The following is a 27,949-nucleotide window of genomic DNA, read 5'->3' on the forward strand; positions in this document are numbered from 1 at the left end:
GGAATTGTATCTAACATAAGAACATGCCATACTGGGTCAGACCAAGGGTCCATCAAGCCCAGCATCTTATTTCCAACAGTGGCCAATCCAGGCCATAAGAACCTGGCAAGTACCCAAAAACTAAGTCTATTCCATGTTACCATTGCTAGTAATAGTAGTGGCTATTTTCTAAGTCAACTCAATTAATGGCAGGTAATGGACTTCTCCTCCAAGAACTTATCCAATCCTTTTTTAAACACAGCTATACTAACTGCACTAACCACATCCTCTGGCAACAAATTCCAGAGTTTAATTGTGCGTTGAGTGAAAAAGAACTTTCTCCGATTAGTTTTAAATGTGCCACATGCTAACTTCATGGAGTGCCCCCTAGTCTTTCTATTATCCGAAAGAGTAAAAAAAACGATTCACATCTACCTGTTCTAGACCTCTCATGATTTTAAACACCTCTATCATATCCCCCCCTCAGTCATCTCTTCTCCAAGCTGAACAGCCCTAACCTCTTTAGTCTTTCCTCATAGGGGAACTGTTCCATTCCCCTTATTTTGGTAGCCCTTCTCTGTACCTTCTCCATCGCAATTATATCTTTGAGATGCGGCGACCAGAATTGTACACAGTATTCAAGGTGCGGTCTCACCATGGAGCGATACAGAGGCATTGACATTTTCCGTTTTATTCACCATTCCCTTTCTAATAATTCCCAACATTGTTTGCTTTTTTGACTGCTGCAGCACACTGAGCCTACGATTTCAATGTGTTATCCAGTATGACGCCTAGATCTCTTTCTTGGGTAGTAGCACCTAATATGGAACCTAACATTGTGTAACTATAGCATGGGTTATTTTTCCCTATATGCATCACCTTGCACTTATCCACATTATTTATTTATTTAAAAGTTTTTCTATACCGTCATTAAGTTATTTACCATCATAACGGTTTACAATAGGGCACAAATAGAAAAAAAATAGTAAGAAAAAAACTTTACAATGAAGATGCCATTAATAATCGGTAACAATTAAATCATTAGAACTATTTGAATTTAGCCTCACAAAGTCTTCCAACAATTTATCACAATCTGCTTGTGATTTAACTACTCTGAACAGTTTTGTATCATCTGCAAATTTCCAGATCATTTATAAATATATTGAAAAGTAAGGGTCCCAATACAGATCCTTGAGGCACTCCACTGCCCACTCCCTTCCACTGAGAAAATTGTCCATTTAATCCTACTCTGTTTCCTGTCTTTTAGCCAGTTTGTAATTCACGAAAGGACATCACCACCTATCCCATGACTTTTTATTTTTCCTAGAAGCCTCTCATGAGGAACTTTGTCAAATGCCTTCTGAAAATCCAAGTACACTACATCTACTGGTTCACCTTTATCCACATGTTTATTAACTCTTTCAAAAAAGTGAAGCAGATTTGTGAGGCAAGACTTGCCTTGGGTAAAGCCATGCTGACTTTGTTCCATTAAACCATGTCTTTCTATATGTTCTGTGATTTTGATGTTTAGAACACTTTCCACTATCTTTCCTGGCACTGAAGTCAGGCTAACCGGTCTGTAGTTTCCCGGATCGCCCCTGGAGCCCTTTTTAAATATGGGGGTTACATTAGTAGCCACAAAACATACAAATGACAAGTATTTAACTGTTCTAGTATAGACATCCAGCAACATACCAATAATTAAAAAAAAAAAAACCAAAACAGAAAAATGATAAACTATTTCCTGTGTCTCACACTATATCATTTTATTAAGGAGTAAAAATTAAACCACTCCCAGAAATAAAATTAACTGAAGCAATCCTGAAGATAAAGGGAACCACAACTGGCAAGGAACCAAGCTTATCAGCTCAGCAAAACAACTAGCCAAAGATGATCAAAATGAGCTATGCGCTACATAGTCCCTTCGTCAGACATGTGAATTACACATATATGAAGGGCCCAGTGTGGTCTCACAATCTCTCATACAATATTTCATTAACTTATATTTGGCCAATAAAATGCATCACAACTTACAAAGAATTGGATGAGAAAGGGCAATTAGAAGAAAAAAAAAACCTATTTACCAAGCCTTTGACAGTACTTCAAAAGGTTTACAGAATCAAACTTAAAATTTCACTTCTAAATTTATTTTTCTAGTTCTTAAAATAGCTCTACAATTCCTCATTGTTGCCATGTTGACATGAGTCGCAGGCACTCGAATTTCACTGGCTTCCATAGGGTACTGGCACTTTTTCTGCATGTGCCAGAAACATTCAATATCCAATTACCTTGTTATTTTTCCCGGTCACTGTCCAATATTAACCAAATCCAAATTTTGTTTTAAAAAATTTCACCTAGCCCAAAGTATTGTTGAAATTGTTCATACTACATAGTAGGAATTATTTTATTTTCAAAAGTCAATATGGAACCTTACACAATCTTTTATTTAGATTACAATCCACAGAATTTGGGAGGTGTACACAAGTTATGTCCAGGAATACAAAACTGCATGGGAAACCACACATCTCTAAATACCTGGTTGTCCACATTGCTCAGTCTTGAGAATTAAGTTCACAGGACTGCTCTAGCAATGCGATTGGATAATAAAATTTGTAGCAAAAATCTCTGCCCAAGGATGTCAATCATCATTAGCAAACATTGGCAGTTTTAAATGAAAAGGAATTCCAACTTGCCTTTTTGATGCCATTTTAGATCATGTGGGCAAAGTCATTTTATATATCATTTAGTCATACAAGATCTGTGTTATAAACTGTTTTGGTCACAAGGTTACATCATTCTATTTCATTGGCAAAACAATTTTACAAGGCCATGTAATTACAAGTTTAAACTAATACAACATGCCTATGAATTTAACAGTATCCCCAAAAACTAAGCAAGCTCTAATTGGAAAAAAATAGTCTGCAATATTAATCCCTGAGAAAGCAAGTTCAAATTTCTTTACAGAAAGACCTCATGCAAAATACATTAGCGTATAATAGCATGGCTGCTGAACCTGCTGCTGCTGCCAAGAAATTTTCAGGATAGAAAAGGATGCAGTCCATTCTCATTTTTTGTTTTCTTATTGCTGTATCAATGTTTTTGCAATTATCTGGAAAAGAATTCACTTCAAATGCTTTTAAAGACAACTATCAACTATTTATAAAACAGTGATTTGTCTTGAGGTCAGTATATTGGATTTGTCTCTACTTTCTTAAAAAGGAAAGGATGCAATATTTCCCATTTTCCTGTGTTGCCTTATTTTGATTGGTAGAGGAAATCCTGAAAGTCTAGGGCTTGATTTAATTAAGGGTTTTCTATCATTCTGCACCTAGAAAAAACCCTTTAATAAAATCAGATCTATCCTGCATTTTGACATCATCAACTATAATCATCATTGCTCTTTTTTGCCCTCTGTCTCACCCCGATGCTTGGCAATATGATTATGAAACTGTTCTGAACATTTGTTGTATGTACAATCAGATTTCTCAGGTTCAAATCTCCATAAAGCAAGGCTTCTAACCTCTTTTACAGTTTATTAAAAGCAGAAACAATGCACTCTCTTTCAAGCTTCCACCTCTGTTTTAAACTGATCTCTTATTAGGCTGTAGCACCATGAGCTTTCATATGCAAATACCCCTATTTTATAATCCCTTCAACTAGCCCCACCATCACAGCAATCGTCCTTGGGCCTGGAATTCACTGTAGCTCCTTCTGGAATCTGGTATATGTAGACTCACACATGGCCACTAGGGTGCCACTCTCGAAAACCAGTCTTCTCCCTTCCCAAGGAACAGAAAAGCAAGGCTTGGGAATCAAACTCAAGTCTCCTGCATGCCAGATAGTTCTTGTAAAATACTATGGGCACAATATTCAGTACCACTTGGATGGTTACATTTGGACTTAGCTGGCAAAAATGGTGCCATTTGATTATTTGGGCACAGTCAGTGGTTGCCACTTAGTTGGCTAACTTTTTATCTGGCTAAAAAGTTAGCTCACAAAGTGAGGGGTGGAACACTTGTCCAGCTAACTTAGCTGGATAAAAGTTGATATTCAGCATAGTCTAGCTTAATTAACCAATTAAATCCAAGACTATTAGGATGTCCTAAAGTTAAAGTATATTCAGTAGTGTAGGCTTGCTGCTGAATATCTTAGCCAAATTAGTCAGCTAATTTGGGCAGCTAGATAGTAGTTGTATGTCAGCCCCTTAGAAGCTTGGATAATTTTGTTCTATTTTATACTAACCTTTTTACATGAGAATACTCTGAATAATTTTTTCATTACAGAATTATGGAATAGAAAACTTTATTATGAAATATTATAAAGACATTGAAATTTTTAAAGGCAAAATGTCACGCGCATGAAATAATCCCACAATTATTTCAAGAAATAATTATCCTTGACATGAAATCAAGTCTAGCACCTGAGGGGGTGGGGGAGAAGACTACAAAATATCACTATAAGTAAGAATTTGCTGAGTGCACTCCAAGTCTTAGAAACCTTGTAGGATGTATTCCATTCAATAAACTAATCCATGATGGCCATCCATGCATTGCAGACTTAAAATGTTATGAGGCAGCTAAGTAGCAGAATGAAAGAGTACATATATATTCAGAAGGCATTAACTATTTAGACTTGGCTGTAATCTTAACACAGAATTATAGCAAAACAAGACAACTTTCTATACTTTTCCATTTCAGGAAAAAGATTCAACTGGGCTATACATAAGCAACATGCATCTTTGTTTCTGATTGTTCAGCACTGGTGTATTGCTGCAAATCAAGTCACAAGATGCTGTGTGTTGTAAAACAAATACACAGCGAAAATTCTGGGCCTGATGAAAGAAGAGGGCTGAAAATATGGGGAAATACTAGAAACACAACAATATTTACTAAAAAAAAAATGCTCAAGGCCCAAGCCTACCCATGCCTATTCTCACCTGCAGATTGTTGGAGCACTGCACTTCCTTGAAGAAACTGAGGGAAAAGGGATAAGAACCAAACTATACTAACATTTTAAATGAAATATAGAAAACATGAGATGTGCTAGTCATTTATTTGTTTCCCTGCCAGCAGTTCCTTTCTGACTACATCTGTTGTGGTACTTTTGTTTGAATAACTTTTTCTACTTTGATAGGGTTTTGATGAACCTATAGTATCTTCTACAGTTAAGGCACATATGCTCCTCCTCTGTCTTGGTTTACTAAATGAAACTAGAACTGGGAGATTTTCATAATTCTCCTTGTCTGGCGCTGAGAACTTCAGGATGCTTTTCTGAGTCTGGGGGCTATTCGCCTTGACGTTCAACGCAGCAATGCTTATGGTCTTCCGCCTGGCTTTGAGAGAACTAGATGACAGATCCTTCCAAAGCTGTGGCGCGCTCTGCTCTACCCAGGTTAGCCCAGAGATGCCAGAATCCTTGTGCAGCCTCATGCTGCGTCTCACCTTCTTTCTGTCCCCAGTCCCCACGGACTGGAGTGCATCTTCTATACAGAAGCTGGGATTGCTGGCATAAGCCTCTGGTTCATTTTCAAATGATGTTACTGAAGGAAGAACTAGCCTAGCACCATGAACATCTCCTTCAGATGATGTCAAAGGGCTTTCAGGAATGCCACTCTCAGGACAGAGACAGAAAATAGTATTTCTTCTAGCTTTAGACTGGATGTTAGATTTTTCTTTAGCACTGAAAGGCAATACACAATCTCTGTTATAACATGAATTACTATCTTCATATTTGGCATGCTCTTCCAGTTTTGGACACAGGGCTTTTGCTGGTGAAGACGCAAGTGCAGCTTGGTTGTGTGTGTGCTCCATTTTAGTTTCTGCATCCTGGGAGGTATCCTTCACAGAGGATATACTGAGCACATCTTCAACTTGCTGTGTACTGCCCAATGAGAAACAGCTCATGCTTTGGTTTACAAGATTTGGTAAGTGCAGAGAAACCTCTCTTCTGGAATCAGAATGGGAAATGTGTTTAACCTTTAAGGAGTGGTGCTCAGACAGATGGAAACTGCGTCGTTTACACGAGTCTTTTTTCCTATGACATTTCTCCGTGATCGCAGTCTCACTAAAGCTTGTAATATCTTCCCAGGGCAGTTTAATATTAGAATGTTTTTCTGTCGAGCTGGTATCGTTACCCATGTTGCCAACGTGTTCCTTTGTGTTCATGACTGGACTCTTCATGCTTTCTTTTCCTCCAGGAGTGGTACTATTTATTACGGCAAGTAAACGGAAGGACATTCTGCTGGAATTGCTGACTTCTGAAAGGTTATATTCATCAGCCTGTGTGTATTCCCCAGGAAAAAGGCCTTCTTTCTTAGGTTCTTGCCTTCCTTTGTTTTTTTCTGTCACTTGCTCATCTTTGGATGTATTCAAGAGAGAGCCATCAGTGTCAAAGATTTTCCTGCTAGAGTTTGTAACTGAGTTTTTACGCTTGGAATCATCTTCCGCAGACTCTTCAAATGTATCCCTGACTTGCAATTTATCACCTATTTAAATTAAAAAATGAAAAATGTTAAAGGCTCAATTTTCAAAAGTTTAGTTTGGACTCATGCATACAAAATAAGGAATTACATGCTGAAATGGACCAAATTCATGGATTTTCGGCAGTCTAATTATAGGGCAAATTTTAAAAAGTTGTCTAACTAGGTAAATAAGCTGACTGAGAATTGCTTACCCTTTCCCTGGACAAAAATATGCGCAGGAATCAACAATGCATGTACTTTTACCTGAGGGAAAAGCAGGCAGGCTCAGAGACAAGATTAGGCCTATATAAGCTATAACACACATAGCTTTGTATTTTCTAAAACTATACACATTGTTTTACAGGGGAAAAGAATCCACAAAGAAAATACAAATCCATGAATGTAGTTTCCCCCCTCCAGGCAATTTTCAAAGGGAAAGTACACACATACATTTTCTTTGAGAACTTGTGCAAAGTCCGCAGGGAAAAGTACAGACTTTGCAACTAGTCTCAGTTTTGAAAATTGCCACAAATGTATGTAATTTTATTACACATAACTTTGCATGCACAAAAGAGGCATTCTGAGGACACATTTGACACAGGCAAAGGACCTAAAATTATTTTAAAATCATATATGTAAACAGCAAAGTTTGGTACCATGTTTTGAAAATAGGTAAAATTATATGTGCATCTGTTACATGCAGACTTATCCAATTTTAAAGGCCATTTGAAAATCAAGGGGGATTTGTGCATTCTTTAAAGTATATGCAAAACTGTTCAGTTAACTATGCTGCTGAATATTTAGGAGTTAATATATAAGAAACAAACAACTGCAGAATTATCTCAAAATATTTTGCTTGGCACTGAAAATGTTTTAAAGTCTTTAGAAATTATGAGAAAATGTTTCAAGGAAGGGCACTTTTTTTCTTCAAAGCAAGCAAACAAAATAGTAAAGTATTTGTTTTTTCTTTACTATATACGTTGCCAAAACCACACAGGATAAATACTTCAACCAACTCATCTATTGTATAATGGTTCATGTCCCCCATAACTCCTCTTGTGTAGTATTTACTACAGAGATACTGTTCTAATGAATCCTCTTAAAAAAAAAAAAAAAGTGTGCGCTAGACAGTGTATCTGAGGAAAACTAGAGCATCACTTTCAAGTAATCCTCTAGGACTGGTACTGTGGTGCAAGGGATCCAAACTTGTATCCCTATCCAGAACTGGGAGCATAGAGGTGTATACTCAGGCCTCAGGAGAGAAAATATAGGCTATTATTGAGGCAGACTCCACTGGTCAAAAAGAAACATGGAAAGGGCACCTTGGAGGAAAGACTCCTCCAAGCTCCCAGGCTGCTGAAGGGGTTCAACGATAGAAAGTGAGAAAGGAGAAAAACGCATAGACAAAGGAGCCCCTTTCAGACTTGCCATTTATCTGCGGTCCCTGACATATTGAGTTTTTATGTTTGCCCAATGCTGTTATCAATCAGAGCAGAAACTACAGTACTCTGCTGAGCACCAGCAATTTTGAGGAGTCAATGACATCGAAGCAAGTTGCTTACATTAACCTGCAGAAGTATTCCGACAGTAGAACGGACCGAGCACAGCACAGCATAGCACATCTTAGCACACCTGAGGTTGCTGCAGTGAGCACAGTTGCACCCTCTTCTCATTTTATGTTTCGTCTGCTGGCTCACTTGGGCCCATAAATACCTTGGCATTCTCCAGCTGACCAATCACTGCCCATTGTTTTCATGGGCATAACACTTTTTTTTTTTTTTATGGCCTTAAGATTGCTACACTGATGGTTTCTTCCACCACTTTGCTCTAAACTTTTACCATCTTTTCCCTTTACCCCTAGGCCAGTGATAGCAAACTCCAGTCCTTGAGTGCCACAAACAGGCCAGGTTTTCAGGATATCCACAATGAATATGCATGAGAAAAATTTCCATGCACTGCTACCATTGTATGCAAAGCTATCTCATGCATATTCATTTTGGATATCCTGAAAACCTGGCCTGTTTGTGGCACTCAAGGACTGGAGTTCGCCATCACTGCCCTAGGCTATGAAGGTGCTATGCACAACTGTCTGCCTCCATCATTTTTAACCCTATGAGTGTCTGCGAGTTTATCTTTGTATATCCCAGTATGATAAACAGTGGACACTATAGTATTAGATCAAACTACTTTCTGGGAGAACTAACACATCCCCCAGTGTGTCTGATCCCTGATGGAAAAGCTACAACTGCAGAGATTTGGGTTTTCTTCTAGAAAAAGATTTAACAATGTATCTGCAGTAAAATGAGTTGGTCAAACAAATTGAAGTAATGTGATCAGTACTTCCTGTTGAGTAAGAAAAATATTCTTTACCTTGAAATAATCTCCAGCTTGCTGAGGAGGATGATGTACCAGAAGATTCTGGAAGCTCGACAATAGGACTCAGGAGAGGTTTCTTGGAAGCTAGTTCTCTTGCTCCATACAATGGTTTTGGTATTGTCTTTTTTCTCCTCCCTCTTTTCCCTTTGGAATTTTTCCCTTTTGTAACCTGACAAGATTTGAAAACACTGTAGCCAAACTTCATTGTACAGATATTAAATCATTGCAAGGATCAAAATGTGATTGAAAAAAAAAAAAAAAAAAGACACACACTTGTCCTAACATAGTAAAGGAGAAAGCAGGTAGAGTTGCTTATCTATAACAGGTGTTCTCCTAGGACAGCAGGATGTTAATCCTCACATATGGGTGACATCATCAGATGGAGTCCGGCTGGAACTTTGATCTTAAAGAATCTAGAGGTTTCAGCATGCCCTACTGAGCATGTGCAGCTGTAGTCATCAACCTGCCCCCTAGGTACTCTTAGTCCATGATATAGCTAATTCGTGGAGAAACCAATTCCAAAGGGAGGCGGGAGGGTATTGTGAGGACCAACATCCTGCTGCCCCTTTGAGAACACCTGTTACAGGTAAGCAACTCTGCTTTCTCCTAGGATAAGCAGGTCAGTAGTCCTCACACACGGGTGAATCTCTAGCTTTAGGCTGCGAGCAGGACAAAGCAGGAAATTGTACAGTGCTAGAGCACTACCTCCCTCCTTTGCCTGAGAGGCAGCCAACCCACTAGGTGTGCAGGCTGGAGAAGAGCTGTGTTCTACAAAGAAAGCCATAGAAAAGACAGACACAAACCTTCATGCATAGCAAGAGATGGCCTGAGGCAGAGTGCAAGCAGAAGCAAACTCTACATCACGGAAAACAGTAAACCCCAACAAAAACAGTGGATTTAGATTACTGCGTGCCGAAGCATCAGACTTAGCTGATCACACAGGACACGGTCAAGGGTTTCAGGGGATAAGAGACAATCCCCGAAACAGACCTGTAGCCCAAAACTGCCAAGCAGGCAGATGATATAGGCCTGAAGCTCACTTAAGAGCACCTATCAGAATAAGTTCATCTATCCTGTCGCAGGATCGCAAGGAGAACAGGAAAGCCCTTTGGGCCACCTAGAGAAGGAGAAAACCTAAGGCAGTATTGCCAGAGAATGGCAAAAAGTTGAACAGAGATATACCACAGGCGCTTTAGCTTTACCTCCCCTCCCCCCAACAATCCAATCAGAAGTCGGAAGGAGCGAAGAATACAAGGAGGCAGACCAGTGGACCTGCCGGGGCAAACGCAAGTCGCCCAGTTGTCTATCAACCCCAAGGGAACAACTCACTGCCGAAACCAACAGGGAGTAACCCACTGAGATGGAGCCCTCAGTCTTCTTGAAACAGTGGAAACTGAGAGCATAAGAACATAAGAAATTGCCATGCTGGGTCAGACCAAGGGTCCATCAAGCCCAGCAACCTGTTCCAACAGAGGCCAAAAAAAAGCAAATGCCCCAGGGGAGAAATCCCGAAGGCTCCACTAGGAAACGGGAAAAGCTGGGGAGTTTCATGCGCAAACCCGGGTAGAACATGATTTCATTACCAGCCTGGAAACCTGAAGGGCATCAGGGCAGGCCCAGGGCAATCTCGGATGGCGGCACACCTATGATCCTAAGTGCCACGCTTGTAGTTATCCTACATGCCCCATGCCCCAGCAAGGACAGAGAACCACGTGCCAGAGTCTGTGGCTACACACCGCTCCACGAACAAGCACAGAGTGTGTAATGATACCTTCCCCGCCAGTGCTCCTAACACTATGTGGTGCAGACTGACGCAGAGGCTGAGATCATGATGAAAGATGGCAGAACCCTTGTATGGCTAACGACTGCACAGACAGGGTGAATGCTGTCCGCCAGCGTCCGAGGCAATTGGCCTTCTTTTTCCTAACTGCACAAGCTGCATGTCAAAGTCACAGTAACCCCAGCAGAGCAGAGAGAACAGTGTGACGGCAGCGTCTCCAGCACCACTGGTGCTCTGGGTAAGGCATATTAGAGGATGGCGGTTTATGGCGTCACCCCCTCCAGTACGTTGAGAGGCGGGCCCTGGAAACTGCGTCGGAATAGGCTCATCCTGTTCTACCAATGCTGATGGCACAGAAGGCCACTATGGCATCGTGGGCAGTCACACACCTCAATGGACCTCGACGGCGTCAAGGGTTACCATGGAACCTGAAGATGGGCCCGGTCCCCATCGCTTTCCAGACATTGATGCTTCAGACAAACGATGCGCTAGTCATAACTATGCATGGGCAAGTGTTCATGGGCATGGCACAGAGGTGCAGCAGCAAGCTGCTAGCCCAGGCTCTGCTCACCCCCTCTCTCAGAGACTGAATTGCCAAGGCTGGCAAGCAGGAGGGGAGGCAAAGTCATCCAGGGCTCCTGCCCATGGAGACTAGTTCCTTGAGATGTCGGGAGGATGAGATCCCCCCACCACCACAGGAACACTATGGTCCTCAATCCTTTCCGCCATCTGAATCCATCGATGCCGATCGATCGGTGAACTGCCATGGAACTCCAGCCAACATAGAACTCAGACGAGTCCCCAGGCTCCGTGGTCTACATGGATCACCCACGGACTGCATAAGTCAGTCCTGTCAGCACCGTGGAAAAAGAGAAAAAACAGACAGAGCAAGTAGAGGACACAGATACAAAAACTGCAGGAGCAGGGGGTTTCTTTTCTTTTCTTTTTTTTAAAGTAACAAACTCTGCCAGGCTGCACAGGGGAAAGCCCACCATGTGGCCGGCAGACAATTGGAAAGAAGAGGGAAAAATAGAAGAATAAAACTACTTTAAGAGAAAAGGGAAGAAAACAGCTGCAGCTCTAGAAAAAAAAATCACTTACAAAAACTGAGAAGTAAGCAAAGCTGAATACCATGAGAACACAGCTTCCGTGACAACACGGCTCCACAGAAAAAAAGGAGACTGAGAACTCTGCCTAGGGGGCAGGTTGATGACTACAGCTGCACATGCTCAGTAGGGCATGCTGAAAGCTCTAGATTCTTTGAGCTCAACATTCCATGCCGGCTCCATCCAATGATGTCACCCATGTGTGAGGACCACCATCCTGCTCGTCCTAGGAGAAACAATTTTACCTGATCATTTTTTTTCCTTGAATCTTTCCATAACAGTCCAGATAAATTGGTTATGCCTCTCTGCTAGTAGGTGAAGGGAACTACAAATTTTCCATGAGTTGGTGTGGGGCAGTAAACCCTGTCAGTATATCTTTATCAAAGTTAATCAACTGAACAATCATCAGAACTGCGGTTGGGCCTAGCAGCGGCCTGGCTAGGCCCAACCGCAGATGCCTCCGAAGCCGCCCTGCTAGGCCCGTCGACGGCGGCTGAAGCGACCAATCCGCAATCCCTGATGTCATCAGGGGGAGGAGGAGGCCACCAACCGACTCAAAAAGCGCCGCAGAACGCCCCAGCGACCAGACCAGCAACCTGACCAAACCGGCGACCCTGCAACCCGACTGGCGACCCTGTGACCAGAAGGCCTGACCCAGCGACTCCGGACCCTGAGGCTCGCGCGATCGGCGCACACCTATCGGGGTAAGAGCTGCGGCCTGGCTAGGTCCAACCCACAGACATCCCCGAAGCTGCCGTGCTAGGACAGTCGACGGCGGCCAAAGCGACCAATCCGCGATCCACATCATCATCAGGGGGAGGAGGCCACCGACAGACTCAAAAAACGCAGACCGTAGGCGCCGCGCGTCCCTTAGCACTGCCCCTGAAACAGAACACACCCCTACTGCACCCTACGTATTACGCACCTGACACAAACACTGCTAGAAACAAACCAACAAGCCATCGCACCACCTGTTCTACCCCCAAGTGGAGCACACCTAAGTCAGCTCCTCCAAAACCACGCATCTCTCCCCAAGCATCTCCCACCAAACCCACCCCACCCCCCTGAGAAACAGCTCCTCCACCAAAACCTTGCACACAGACCCCGCCACACCATGCACGTCTTCAACCCCACACTCCCAAACTGCAGCCCACACAAAATTCACAGCCTCCCACAGTGCCAACGGCGCCTCAAAACCATCCACACAACCACAGACATCCATATAGCAACAATCTCAATCCTAATAAAATCCTCCTTATAAACGCCCAATTCATCTCCAAAAAAATACCCATCATGCATGACCTCGTCAAAGACAACCACCTAGACATCCTTTGCATCACTGATTCTTGGCTCAAAAAAATCTGATACAGCTCTATTAAACCAACTTCCTCACTCAACTTAGGACATTTTCTCCCTACCCAGACCTTAAAAAAAAAAAAGGATGCGGCCTCCTCCTCCTCGCCCTGAAAAAACAAACTCACACACCACCCCATCAACCTACCATCCCCCCTGGACATAGGCCTCTTTAAATCAAGAAACCTCCAAATCCTGCTACTATACATGCCACCAAAATGCCTAGATCTCAACCTATCCCACCTCATCGAAACCATCTCCACCCAAATCAACATGGACCTACCAGCAATCATCTTAGGAGATTTCAACTTCTATATCGATGCCTTTCCCCTCCCCCCCATGCAACCTACTCCTGGACACCATGACCGCAATGGGCTTCAAGCAAATTATCAACTCACCGACCTAGAGATCAGGACACACACTAGACCTCATATTTATCCAACGACAAAGTCACCTCCACATACAGCCCACCCACAACAACCAACGTTCCCTAGTCGGACCACAAACTAATCCAAACCACACTCCAAATGAAAACCAACCACACCGAACCCAAGCACTCCAAAAAGTAGATCAAATTCCACAAACCATGCGCTCCAGCGAAGACCTGACAAATCCTCCCCAATGCCCTAAACACCCTCAACGATCCAAACACAGCCATCAACTCTTGGATCACCATTAACTCCGAAATTGCCAAATGCAAATGCCCAATTATCTCCAAAAGAATCAACACGGACAATCCCCACAAGACACCATGCTACAACCCAGAACTGAAAAACACCAAACGACTTCTCAGACAAGCAGAGAAAAGATGGAGAAGACATCCCACCCCACCGTACCTCGACAGAGACAGAACACTACTCCATATATACAGGACCGATACCGAGAAAGCCAAACGAGTACTATGCAAAAAAAAAATGCACCAACACCAATATAACCCCAGAGCTCTATGCAACTTTGTCTCCAAACTGACCCAACCAAACCCAAACACACCCTCATCGTATGTTTTCGTGGAACCTCAAAGGTTCCACGAAAACATACGATGAACTCGCCCAATTCTTCATAGACAAAATCACAAAGTTAATACCAACCAACCTCCAATCACGCAAAGAAAATTCAAGTCCACACAACACAACATCCCCCACCTGGACCAGCTTCGACCTCATTGCCTCAACTGAAGTCAACAAGATTATACAGAAAATCAACCCAACCACCCAGCCCCTTGACCCCATCCCAGCCAAAACCCTCAAACTTATCCCGGAAATCATTGCTAAACCAATAGCCAACATAATAAACATATCCCTTGAACAAGGCATCTACCCCGAAGCTCTCCAATGGGCAGTAATAAAACCCATACTAAAAAAAATCCCAACTGGATCCCTCTGACCCCGCCAACTACAGACCAATCTCCAACCTATCCTTCATATCAAAGATCCTGGAAAAAATAGTCAACCATCAATTCTCAGAGCACCTGGAAACAAACAAAATCCTCTATCCCACCCAACACGGATTCAGGAAATCGTTCAGTACCAAAACACTTCTGCTATCCCTCACAGACACCACCCTGAGAGGCCTAGACGCTGGACATTCCTACCTCCTGATCCTACTGGACATCTCTTCCACCTTTGACACCATCAACCACAACTCTTTACTAGACCAGCTGATGGAAATTGGACTTGGCGACACTATAAAATGGTTTAAATCCTATCTTACAAATAGATCCTACAAAGTACAACTAAACAGCAGCGAATCGAAACCCTTCCCACTTCCACATGGCGTTCCACAAGCTCCTCTCTCTCCTCCACCCTCTTTAACATATACAAGCTCCCCCCCCCTCTGCAAACTCCTCTCCAGCCTGAACCTTCACAACTTCGTCTATGCAGATGATGTCCAGATACTACTCCTCATGAAAGAAAATGTACATCGCACCCTACTACTGTGGGAATCCTACTCCACCCAAATAACAAACCTCCGTACCCAACTATCCCTCACGCTCAACCATATAAAAACAGAAATATTATACATGTCGAACAAGTTTCCCCAAAGACCCCTCGCTCACACAACCGATCAGCCAACTCACCACCGAAGTAAAAGACCTAGAATCATCCTGGACTCCGAGCTCAACCTTAAAAATCATATCAACGCAACAATAAAAGAGGGCTATTTCAAGCTGCAAGTCCTCAAGAAACTCAAACCCCTCCTCTTCAATCAAGACTACAGGACAGTACTACAATCCCTCCTCTTCTCCAAACTGGACTACTGCAACTCCATCCTCCTTGGGCTCCCTTCTTCTACCCTCAAACCCCTTTAACTACTCCAAAATGCACCAGCCAGATCCCTAACAAACAGCAGTCGAACCGCCCACATCACACCCATCCTTAAAGACCTCCATCGGCTCCCCATATCCCACAGAATAAAATACAAAGCCCTAACCCTTTTACACAAAACCATCTGCAATAAAAACACAGAATGGCTAAAAAGTCTTCCACCACCACCACGACACCCAAAGAAACCTCAGATCCAAGAACACTGGCCTGCTAAACATTCCCCCCCCCCCCACCCCCTAAAACAAGCACACCTCACCATAACCAGAGAATGCGCCATATCAGTAGCCGGCCCCTCATTGTGGAACAAACTCCCTACACAATTTAGACTGAACCCTCAACCCAATCATTAAAAAAAAATCTAAAAACTTGGTAATTCCAAAATGCCTTCCAACACACAACTTAAACCTCCCCCCCCTTTCCCAGTCTCATAATACACCACAACCGTCTCCATGCTATTATACCTCAAGGTATGTATGCTCACATAACACAACCAAGACCTTTCCCTGTATCCACCCTGATACAATGCAATACATTAATTCTTCCTTTAACCTAATATTACAATTTAATAACATAAGTTTCCTAATTTCCACCACTACAATGCAATATTGATAAGACCGTCACAATGTCATATAAATTTAATTAATAAAACTGTTACAATGTTATATAAATTTCCATGTTTAATGGTTTTATGGTTACTACGCAATAATAAGATCCCTGAGTTACACGAATACAACATATTAAGATTTTCAAATTAGATGGTTACAATGTTAGGTGGTTACATGATTATATGGTTATATGGTTCCATGGTAATATGATTATAATGTAAAAATAATAAGACTCCGTAATCTTATTATTCTCCTTGTTAGCATGTAAACCGATGCCATGTACCCCAATGAATGTCGGTATAAAAAAAGCTAATAAATAAATAAATAAAAACCAATAACTTTTATAATTAACTTTTTAGAAACAGGAGCTACTCCATGGCTTTTCCTCTTCCCTTTTGGGAAGACACTAAAAGATCCTGCTCCCTTCTGTTCTCCCAAACAAACTACAATAAATTCTGTATTTTCAGCAGCCTAAATCAAACTGGGAAGGTTTTGCACTGGTATGGAAGGATTCAAGGAAAAGAAATTATCAGGCAATATTAAATTTCTCCTTCTTTATTATCCTGCCATAACAGTTCAAAAGAGTGGGAGGTATCCAAGTTTCCCTCATACTGAGTGAGAAGAAGACCTTGCTGTTCTGAACACTCCTGCACCAAAAGGCAAATCCAGACATCCAAGTGTTCATACTTAGCAAAATTTATTTATTTATTTATTTATTTTTATATACCGGAATTCCTGTATACAATACAAATCAGTCCGGTTTACATGGAACGAAAAGATAGCCCTGGTCTGGGAAGTCAGATCAGGGTTTTTTTTTACAAAGAACATTGAACAATAACATATAATCCATTCATAATACAAAGAACATTGAACAATAACAATAAATCCTTAAATATTTTCGTAATTTAATTAAAATTAGGCCAATGGCATGTTGAACTTAAATTAAATGTAAGGTAAATTGAAATTTAATTTTGCTTAAAATTGCATATTATTAACTGTAACACAGAATATTCCCAAGTTCAATCAGGATGTGGCGCTTAGTTACATTCTGGAGATTGGAACGCTTGCCTGAAGAGCTTGCCTGAACGCTTGCCTGATCGCGCACGAAGCGTCTATAAGATGGGACAAGCTTTCAACTATACACCTTTGAGAAAGTAAAACCCCTGAAGAAGTCCACGAAACACGGACGTGTCGGGTTCATACCGGTGTTTAGAAAAAAGCTGTCACCCATGCACGCTCAGCATAATACGATAAGTGAACGCTTTCCATCATATAATTTTAAAAAAATTCTCTCAAAAAAATTTTTTCCTGTCTGCAAAATGCATTGCTTTACGACCAGGGATTGTTGATACCAGTGATTATAAATTTAACAAGTCCATACAGCGTATAACTGCGTTCATATATTATGGTTAACGCTTGAAAAAAAGACTTGATGAGAGTACCCTCTAAAAAATATCGTGAGGCTCTCCACAATATATGAGGTATCACATCCTATCAACACAGTTATACTAGTGATGTTCCTTTTGAGTTAAGCATCAATATATACATCATTAATTATACAGTTCATTTTGAACTAATCGTGTTAAATAGATTTCTTAAGCCATTTGGCTACAGAAAACTTAGAATTCACCTCACCCTTACAAGATTTGCTAAACAGGGCAGTCTCTCCAGTTTTTGAAAGGAATTGGTCATGTTAAGGTATCTCAAAATGGTTTTATGTACAACAATTTATGTAGGCTTCTATTCTCAATCCTACATTCCTTCAATTTAAAAGTTGCTATGGAAATTGACTGGTTAAAGTGAAGATTTAAGAACATAGTAGGTAAGGAGGGTGCATAGTAGAGGTCACTATATTTTCCTCCGAAATCAACAAGTGAGCAAATTAATGCAATTTCTGCTAGAACAGGATAGTACAGTTTCTGGAATCCAATGGATTGCAGGATCCATGGCAGCATGATTTTACCAGAAGTAGGTCTTGTCAGATGAATTTGATCAACTTCTTTTATTGGGTGAACAGAGTTGGATCAGGGGAGAGCACTACTTTAATTTCAGTAAGGCCTTTCACATGGTTCCATATTTATTTATAAATAAATTGACCACTCTTGGTATGAGCCCTAAAGCTTACTATCAACTGGAAGGCTGTGGCAGACAGCCTCCATTCCCCTGGGTCTAGACTTTCTCTGCTGAGGTAGTCCGCAGTGATGATGTCTTTTCCCACGATGTGGGCGGCTGAGATCTCTTGTAGGTTTGATTCCGCCCACTCCATTAGGTGTTCTATTTCCCGGGACACCTGTTGGCTTCTGGTTCCTCCCTGTCTGTTGATGTAGGCCACTGTTGTGGTGTTGACCGACATGACTCTGACCGATTCACCCTGCAGTCTGTGACTGAACCGCAGGCAGGATAACCTGACTGCCCGTGCTTCCAATCGGTTGATGTTCCATCCCGACTCTTCCTTGTCCCATTGCCCCTGGGCGGTCAGTTCTTGGCAGTGGGCTCCCCACCCTCGTAGACTCATATCCGTGGTGAGCAGGATCCAGGTCAGTGGGGATAGCCTTACTCCCTTGCTCAGGTGGTTTTCTTGTAGCCACCATTGTAGCTGGGTTCGAACCTCCTCCGGGAGCTGTAGTTGAACAGAGTAGTTCTGGGACATCAGATTCCATCGTGACAGCAGGGAACGCTGTAGGGGCCGCATGTGCGCTCTTGCCCATGGGACCTCTTCCAGTGTGGATGACATGAGACCGAGGACTTGGAGGTAGTCCCACACCTTGGGGCGAGGACTGATTAACAGGTTTTGCAACTGGTTCATCAGCTTTGTTCTCCTTGTAGGAGTTAGAATAACCTTGTCCTGACTGGTGTCAAACCTGACTCCCAGGTATTCCAGAGATTGGGAGGGCTGCAGACAACTCTTGTTTGTGTTGACCACCCATCCGAGGTTCTCCAGTAGAGTTTTGACTCTGTTGGTTGCCTGATGGCTTTCCTCTGGGGATTTTGCTCTGATCAGCCAAGCGTCCAGATATGGGTGTACGAGGATTCCTTCTTTCCGCAGTGTCGCCGCCACTATAACCATGATTTTGGTGAGCGTTTGGGGAGCTATGGCTATGCCGAAGGGTAGTGTCCGGAACTGGTAGTGGTGGTCCAGGATCACGAAGCGTAGAAAACGCTGATGCTTGTGGTGGACCGGGATGTGCAGGTAGGCTTCTGACAGATCCAGGGATGTGAGAAATTCTCCCAGCTGTATCGCTGTTATGACCAAGCGTAGGGTTTCCATGTGGAAGCGAGGGACCTTCAGGTGCTGGTTGACAGACTTGAGATCCAGGATGGGTCGGAACGTACCCTCTTTCTTGGGAACGATAAAATAGATGGAATAGTGCCCAGTATTTTGTTGTTGCATGGGCATCGGAGTTATGGCCTTTAAGGCAATAAATTTGGTCAGCGTGGTTTCCACTGCCCTCCTTTTGGAGAGGTCGTGGCAGGGAGATTTCACAAATTTGTCCGGGGGAATGTTGTGCAAGTCCAGATAATATCCCTCTCGAATGATGGTTAGGACCCACTTGTCCGAAGTTCTCTCGACCCATCTTTGGTAGAATAGGGCAAGCCTGCCCCCTATGGCTTCTTCCTGTGGATGGGCGACTGATTTTTATTGTGGGGTGCGGCTAGGGCCTGGGCCAGAGCCGGCTCCCCCTTCTGCTGTGTTTGTTCTGAAAGAACTGGCCCCTGCCTGCGGGGCGAGATGCTAGATATGTATTTTTGTATGGTTTGAAACGCTGTGAACCCCTGCCCTTAGATGTTCGGGGGGAGGGGCGCTGGCTTCTCTTGTTCTTGTCCTCCGGTAGCCACGGTACTGGGGATTCGCCCCATTTGTCGGCTAAGTTTTCCAGTTCGCTTCCGAACAGGAGGGTTCCCTTAAAGGGCATTCTCGTGAGTCTCGCCTTGGAAGTCGCGTTGGCTGACCAGCTTTGGAGCCAGAGTTGCCTTCTGGCTGCCACCACGGACGAGATGCCTTTGGCTGCAGTGCGCACTAGGTCGGAGGTCGCATCCATGAGGAATGATACTCCTGGTTCTAGTGCTTTGACAGGTGTGGTGGCGTTCCTGATCTTTGATAAACAGGTGCGTGTCACCACGGCGCAGCAGGCCACGATCTGTAGCGACATAGCTGATATGTCAAATGACTGAGTATGGATTCCAGTCGTCTGTCCTGGGCATCCTTGAATGCCGCTCCTCCCTCGCCTGGGATGGTAGTACGCTTAGTGACCGCGCAAGACCATGGCATCCACTTTGGGGAATGCCAGGAGATCTTCTGCCGCGGGGTCCAGAGGGTACGTGGCTGCCAGGGTCCTATCCCCCTTTGAACGTGGCCTCCGGAGAGTCCCATTCCAGGTCAATCAGCTGTTGGTCAGCTTGCAGTAAAGGGAAATGGCGGGAGGCCTGACTGAGTCCCTTGAGAAGGGGGTTCATCTTCGGTTCCCCTGTAGCACTTGTGCCTGGGATAGCGAGCTCTTTCAAGCTGTCCACCACGAGGTCTGAAAGCTCGTCTTTGGCGATGAACCGCCTCATGGTTCAGTAGGGTTCCGTTCCTGGAGGGATTTCTCCTTCCTCCAGGAAGTCTTGACCCTCATCCGAGGTGTCCGTGTCCCCAAAGCTGGGACTTTGGGGCGGGCGAGGCACTTCTCTGGGTTTAGAGGGTCCCGGGACGTTAGGGTCCGCTGGGGAAGGCTGTGGCTGTGTAATCGTAGGCACCGGTTGCATGTGGACAAAGGTATGTAGGCCTTTGAAGAATTCTACCCAGGAGAAAGATGCTGGGTCTAAATTCAGAGAAATTGCGTCCCCGGGAAGCCCTGTGTGAGGGAGGCTCCCGCTGGGAGTAGCGAGGTCCGGTGTACTGTTGGTGGAACTGGATCCCCGTATTGGCTGGGGAGGACCTTGGGCTGGATCACCCAGGGCCTCCTCACACTGTATTATACAAGGCCGAGGCTTCTTCGTGCTGCGCCGCTCTAATGTGGCATGCTGGGCAGAGGCCCTGGGCCTTAAGCTTCTTGTTCGGTGGTGCCATGGTTTATGTGCGCTGAAAGAAACTCCTGTTTGTGCGTTCAAGCATACGCCGGGAGGGTGAGATATGTGCTCCGCGTGCGCCGAAGCTGTGTGTGTAGGTCGGATGCATGCGCAGAGAGATGCGCGCGCCGCTTTGCACACGGGGATTTACTTATGCGCCCGGCACAGTTGAGCGCGTAGCTGAGCGCCCGGCACCCTTGCGCGCATCGTTGACCTTATGCGCGCGCCGGTGTGCCATGGCTCGCCTCTGTGCGCACAGAACGAATCGGCGGACAGGGCGGCGATCAAATGGAAATGGTGACGGCAACCATGCGGGCAATATGGTGACCACCTTGGAGGGTCTCCATGAGGGAGGGCCCTCGTATCGAACTGGGGCTAGCCCTGGTAGGGCTGATCAACCAAGTAGCACTTACGCCGGCTGGCTATCTGTGCGGCTATTTGAGCCTTGGAGACCGGAGACTTTTAAGAAGTTTTCTACCTTACCCTGTCTCAGTGTTTCCTGGTCTCGTTCCGGGCGGTCTCTGGCTGCGGGGGGGGGGGAGGGGAAAGAGGGAAAAAATACCTTCACCGCCGTGCTCGAATTTGCACCCGCTGCCTCTCAGCCACACCCGATGCCGGGGGCTAAGTCCACGCCGGGACCGGCTGCTGGACCGAGGCCTACCTCTGAGGGATCGCAGAAATCATCTCAGGAATCTCGACTGGGGGAGGGGCTCGTCTGTAGAGGTAAATTTTCTTCTTTGTTTTGGATTTCTTTGGTTAGAATACTCTTAACGCTGTGCAAGCGTGTATAGAGTCCTGAACTGCTATGGAAACGGAAAATACCGACGAGCATGGCGCCTCGCAGGGGTATATGTACTAGGGCTGACGTCAGATTGAAATCTGATCCGTTTCCAACTGCTAGCAGGAGCACACTATATCCCATTGGTTCTGAGTCCATCTGCCACACGCTAGGAAATGTCCATTTTTTGGAACCACTCAAGATTGAATCCCAGAGTGGAGTTTCCTCAACTATATCCAGCTGATATAACCTGTGCAATTAAAGCAGAAATGTCCTCCTTATGGAAAAAGCAAATTGAATCTTCTTCCTCATTACTTGATTCTAGTTCTCCTTCCTCATCTGAGTCTGTTAAACCCTTTATTACACTGTCATCATCTAATAAAGGAATAAAATATGGAGCTTCACTGCATGCATTAACGGTTTTCTGAAATATATTTTTTTCTTAATATTGAGCATTGGCACTTCATAAGCTACCTTGTTTTGAATGGATGCATTTTCGCGGTTTCTTTTAAAGCACGGAAAGCCTGATGTAGAAATTTAAAGAAATTTATTTATTTTAAATCTTTTCTATACCGTCATTAAGGTGGCTACCGTCACAACGGTTTACAGTAAGGCACAAAAAGTAATTCTATTAAAATCTAACAGAAATCAGTATAGGTACCTGAATCCATTTCTGGAATGACATGTGCTGCAAAAATGCCTTCAAGAGATAATCATGGTAGCTCCGAAGTTTGAGAGACACAGTCTTTTCAAACTCCTGATGCATCTCGAGTTGGAAGCAAGATGGCTGCCACATCCCTAGCAACCGCTGAGTACCTGGTTTCAATGGTGTCACTATGCAGGGAAACTGAAGTCACTGAAGGTATTTTTAAATGTGCCAATATAGAGATAGCTTTGCGTGATTCAGAGAAGGTAGATGTTGAAGAAACCCCTATTTTGCAGAATTACTTAACTGATCCATTACAAAAAATCAACTTAGATGACTCAGGAAGTAGTTTGAATTGTTACAGGAAGCTGACCTCTGATGAAGAAAGACAAGCAAATCGAGGTTGAGTTGTTTGTGAAATGAAGGAACAAAGGTAATCTGCTTAAGTTATGCTACAAAGCTACTATACTGACAGAAATGTGTGAGACAAACAACTGTCAGCTTTTGACTCAATCTGCTGTCAGCAGAAAGACCAGTAAAGAGTGGCTCACTACTCTGCACGAGATCCGATCCTCAAGTGCATGGCCAGGAATTAAGTTAGCAGCAGAATAAAGGCTTTTTTAACTTAAAAAACTGGTTATAAAATTAGGATGACTTGGTAAAATTCTTTAGGTGTGTGCTGACCAACCGTCCTCTTGGCAGCTGGAGACAGAGAACACTGGCATATAGGATTTTAATGTCATCATATGTAGAGGTGATGTAAAAATAAAAAAAACAAAGGACCAAATGCCTCCAAATACTGAATGAGAGAAGTATTCCCCACATATTCTTGACTGGTGGGCAGAAGGACAAGGAAGCAATAAATCCTTTTAGGCCACACCCTTAACAGCAGTCATACTTCAAGAGAATCATCACCCACTTCATCCTTCACAACTACCCTCCCCAGTGCTAAATTGGTTAGGTCGCCAAACATGCTCTTACAGAGCATAAACTAGGCATGCAGGAAGTAATTTATGACATCTTGGGATGTATTAGCACACTCAGGAACACAGGGAGGTAGTTCCAGGAATTCAGGGCTCACAGATTAAAAGGAAAATATAGAAACCTTATAAATGAAATCTTAGTTTGTGTGGGCGGTTTCTGACCCAGCAGTACCCTCCAGCTCAATCAGAACCAGCTTTCTTTCAGTTATGGCAATATAAACCTTCATTTTCAACTGCCAGATGTTTTTTCCTATTTTATATCTCATGCCAACTCTATTAGCTCAGCCTTCAGCCAGCAGCTTTTTCCAGAATATGGTAAGGAACTCCATGTCTACTTTTTAGGCATCACCATTGTGTGACGCCTGGTCTTCCCCCTCCACTCCAATAACAGTGAACACTACCTCCACAGCATTCCTAGCCCAGACTAGCCTAAGAAACAGAGCTCTTGGCCCAGGAAACAAACTCTAATCCTCTGCACTGCACTATGCAGTTTGCAACAGCCACCAGGCTGACCGCTTATTTGTCCTTCTGAAATACTGGACAGTGTACAAAGAACAACTGGACCTTTCCCAATTTTATCTGAAAGCTGCAAAAAAAGTGTTTTACATTTTGTCCTTAAGACATCCAAAAGGTGCTAACATGTTACTTTCATTCATTGTTGCTAATTTTTTTCTAAATAATAAGTGCAAATACTTTCTCTTCATGAACCACCAGTAATGTGAGTGGCAGAAGCTATCACCTACAGTGATTCGTATATAATACTGCACTATTACACACTCACTGAAAATTTAGACAAAACGGACCAAAATAGCTGTACCTCAAGCCAGGATACATTTGACTTACTTGGTTATTTCTATTAACAGGTCTCATGCTCTTAGTTTGTTGCTCTTTGAATTTTTGCTGTTTGGCATACTCTGACTTTGAAGAAGTGTCAATATCTGCCTTTTCCACATCAGCAGTACACTGTCCAGAAAAAAAACCAAAACATCAGGTACGATTTAATTTTCTTTAAAATTGACAAGAATGAGGGCAATTTTCAAAGCAATTTACGAGCATTAATCCACTGTCTAAAATTCCTCTCCCTCAATATGGCTGAAAGTCTGCATGCTATTGCAATTGTAGCCATACTGGAGAGGACCAGGTTCACAGGTGCATATTTAGGTAGGAGGAGAAAAATAACATGAATAGACTATTTCCAAAGTTACATACATTATTATCCATGAAAAAGCTCAAGAAACACATGCATAGTTTCTCTTTAAAAAGTGACACAAAGTCCATGAGTGAAAAGCATCTGTGGTCTTTATCTGCACTTGAGAACAGGAATTGATAGTTTAGCCAAAATTTCATCTCTATACTGACTTGCTCAAGATTCATAGCTTTCTAAACATATGTCTCCTTCCAGTCTGATGGACACAGCACATATTCTAGAGTTTCAAGACCAAATAGCTCTCACGACTGTAAATAGCAAACTGCCTCACTTCCTTATTGAGGAAATTGGCACAGCAACTTTAACAGAAAAATACTAATATAAAAATAAAGTTACAAATAAGCCTATTTAACTCCTGAAAAATTAGAAGAGTATTAATCAGGTAAAAAGGGAAGAAGGGGGCAAGGTCAGATTCATGGGAGAATTTGTAGAACAAGAATTGACAGGGATTTGTCAAAATTGTCTCTCCCCCCATACAGACAAAGTAGTATCTTCCTGGATGGAAATCAGGTGGCTTACTAAATGCTGCATCTGGACATTTGTCAATTTTGTAGTACTTTGAATATTTTATTTCATTTATATAATCGCATCAAAGTGATTTCCAACAGAATACATGACAATTTAATCACAATAAAACTTCAAAATCATAAAATATAACAATCCTCCTAGCCTCATTAACTCTTGACGATGCCCCACAACTGATGGGCAAACTACGGCCCAACAGCTAAATCTGGCTCAAGACCTTTCTTCTGGCCCACCTATCCCTTGCAAATACTGCATTATATGCAGCCCCCGGTGCTCCAACCTGCCTGCGTGGCCGATGACATCAAAGGCCAAGTTGTCGCCCTTGATGATGTGCGGTATCAAGCCCTTGAGCAAGCAGACTGTAGCATCGGCACAAATGAGAGATGTGCTGATGGGGATCCCATCCCCCCCACCAGTGAGAAGCCCTGTATAACAGCATGCTGGCAGGGTTCCCACCACGCATCGAGGAAAGAGCCTGTATGACTGCATGCTTGCAGAGTTCCTACCCCTTGCCAGTGAGGGGAGGCCACATGTGATGGCACACTAGTGAGGTTCCCATCCCCCCATAGCAAGGAAAGGCCCTGTGCTAGTGTGAATCCGATGGTAACTTACTGGCAGACTGAGAATGACATCCTGGGGAGGAAAGGTAAGTAATATGGGTTCTAACTAAAAGGGAAATGAAAGAGGGGGAGAGAGGGAAGGAAGGTAAAGGAGTGGCAAGTGACTGAAAGGGAAGGGATGTGAATGTGTGGGAGGAAGAGGTGTGAGAGGGAAAGGAACGAATGGTTAGGAGGGTGAGTGACAGAGGGAAGGGGATTTAGTCGGAGGTTGAGTGACAGAAGGGAAAGAATGGAATGAATGGGAATGAGTGAGCGACTAAGAAGGAACGGGAAGGGAGGGAGGGAGGGACAGGTGAGTAACAGAGGGAAGGGGTAAGAATGAGGCAAGGGAAAAGCAGGAGTGGAAGGGAAGGGTGAGTGACAGAGGGAAGACAGTGAGGGGAATGAGTAAGACAGTGAGGGGAATGAGTGACAGAGGGAAGGGGGTTCAATAAGGAGGGGATTAGTGAGAGGGGAGAGATAAATGACAAAGTTGAGTGAGAGGGAAGGAAAAGGAAGGGGAGAAGAAGAGAGAGTAGAAAGGTGCATGAATGAACATGTTTGTATATAAAACTGAAAGGAGGAAGTTTGTGGGTTTCCTCCTCTCTTTCCATTTACTAATTCACTTACAATCTTAAGGTAACTGGAAATGAAAAGTTTCCAAGTATGGAGAGGGGGGAATATTTTTTATCCTTATTAGATTTCATTATTGGGGGATTGATATGCCTGCTGTTTTGAAATATTTGATTGATTTTAGGGAAACATTTGAAGGGGGTTTTTTTTATCCTTATTTTTCTTAATTATTAGATGTTTGATGTGTCACCTATTTTGAAATTCTTTTTAATAATATGGTATACGTACTGTTATGACAGATCTATATTTCTTGATTTTGTTTTATGAGAAATATTTCTGTTTTTGCATTATTGCACTGCATATGAATCTGGCTTTTCGTGTTTTCCATTTCAGTGTTTTGCCTGTACCTTTCTATTTATACTTTATGACATTTTTATTCTTATTTGGTGAGGATCTGTCTGTGTTCTATGTGTGACTAAGGTAAGGTAGTCTGCTAGCCGGGAAAACGCCTCGTACCGCTTGGGTTGAAGGTTTTACTGATTTCAGTACAAGCTGGGATCCATGATTAATGGGCTCCTCAGGTGCTATAATGGAGAAATTACTTGCCTGATAATTTCGTTTTCCTTAGTGAAGACAGATGGACACAGGACCAATGGGTTATGTGCTTCCCTGCTAGCAAATGGAGACTTAGTCAGGTTTCAAAGCTGACGTCACCTTAAGATATACCCCAGCAGTGACCTCAGCCCTTCAGAATTCTCTTCAAAAGCCACTGTGGACATACTATTGAAAAACTTAAATAAAATTTGAATACAACTTAACTTGATTAAAAAATTGATTAAAACTGTGACCATTACTGTACTCAAGCAAACATAAGCGCTGAATCCCAGCATTATTATAGATGCCCTGGCTCTAGGGATAGGGTGACGGCTTACCTGTAACCTCTTGGAATCTAGATTCACCTCATGGGCGATTCCTTGGTACCGTTCATGGGCAGGATGCTGAGTCCATCTGTCTACACTAAGGAAAACAAAATTATCAGGTAAGTAGTTTCTCCATTTCCTAGCGTGTAGCCAGATGGACTCAGGACCAACTGAATGTACAAAAGCTACTCCCGAATGGGAGGCTGCCCGTGGTCCGATTAGCACTGCCCTTGCAAAGGCTGCATCCTCTCAGGCCTGGACGTCCAGGCAATAGAACCTGGAGAAGGTGTGCAAGGAGGACCACGTCGCTGCTTAGCAGATGTCAACGGGAGATAGTTTAGCTTCCACCCAGGATACTGCCTGGGCCCTACTGGAATGAGCTTTAACCTGAAAGGTAAAGGCTTCCCTGCCTCTACACAAGCACCCTTGATCACTTCCTTGATCCAGCGAGCTATGGTAGCTCGCAAAGCTTCTTCGCCTTGTTTCCTTCAACTGTGAAGAACAAACAAGAAGTTTGTCTTGCGCACTGGTTCTGAATGTTCCAGATACTGTCATAGAAGCCTACTGACGTTTAAGTGACATAAGAGGCAGTAGTCTTCCGTGTCCTTGTGTCCAGTAAGGAAATGGACTGGTTCAGGTGAAACTCCAAGACTATCTTTGGCAAGAAGGAAGGAACGGAGCAAAGC

The 27,949-nt window shown here is 43.4% G+C and overlaps 1 protein-coding gene across 6 annotated transcripts in view; it reads right to left on the reverse strand.

Annotated features, from left to right (window-relative positions):
- Positions 1–27,949, reverse strand: part of CDCA2 (cell division cycle associated 2) — a 272,763-nt gene that overhangs the window by 84,184 nt on the left and 160,630 nt on the right. For 4 of the 6 annotated variants that reach the window (XM_029604094.1, XM_029604096.1, XM_029604093.1 and 1 more), the window contains 3 exons: positions 24,283–24,402; positions 8,810–8,984; positions 2,345–6,463 (listed from right to left, as the gene is read on the reverse strand). In XM_029604094.1, coding sequence (XP_029459954.1) covers positions 5,022–6,463; positions 8,810–8,984; positions 24,283–24,402 — 1,737 coding nt within the window. In that variant the 3' untranslated portion in view covers positions 2,345–5,021. Of the gene's footprint in view, positions 1–2,344; positions 6,464–8,809; positions 8,985–24,282; positions 24,403–27,949 lie in introns of those variants that run through there. The other 2 variants (XR_003857078.1, XM_029604097.1) reach the window with 2 other exon arrangements.

This window comes from Rhinatrema bivittatum, chromosome 5, assembly GCF_901001135.1.
Source record: "Rhinatrema bivittatum chromosome 5, aRhiBiv1.1, whole genome shotgun sequence".
In the NCBI taxonomy this organism is placed as follows: Eukaryota; Metazoa; Chordata; class Amphibia; order Gymnophiona; family Rhinatrematidae; genus Rhinatrema; species Rhinatrema bivittatum.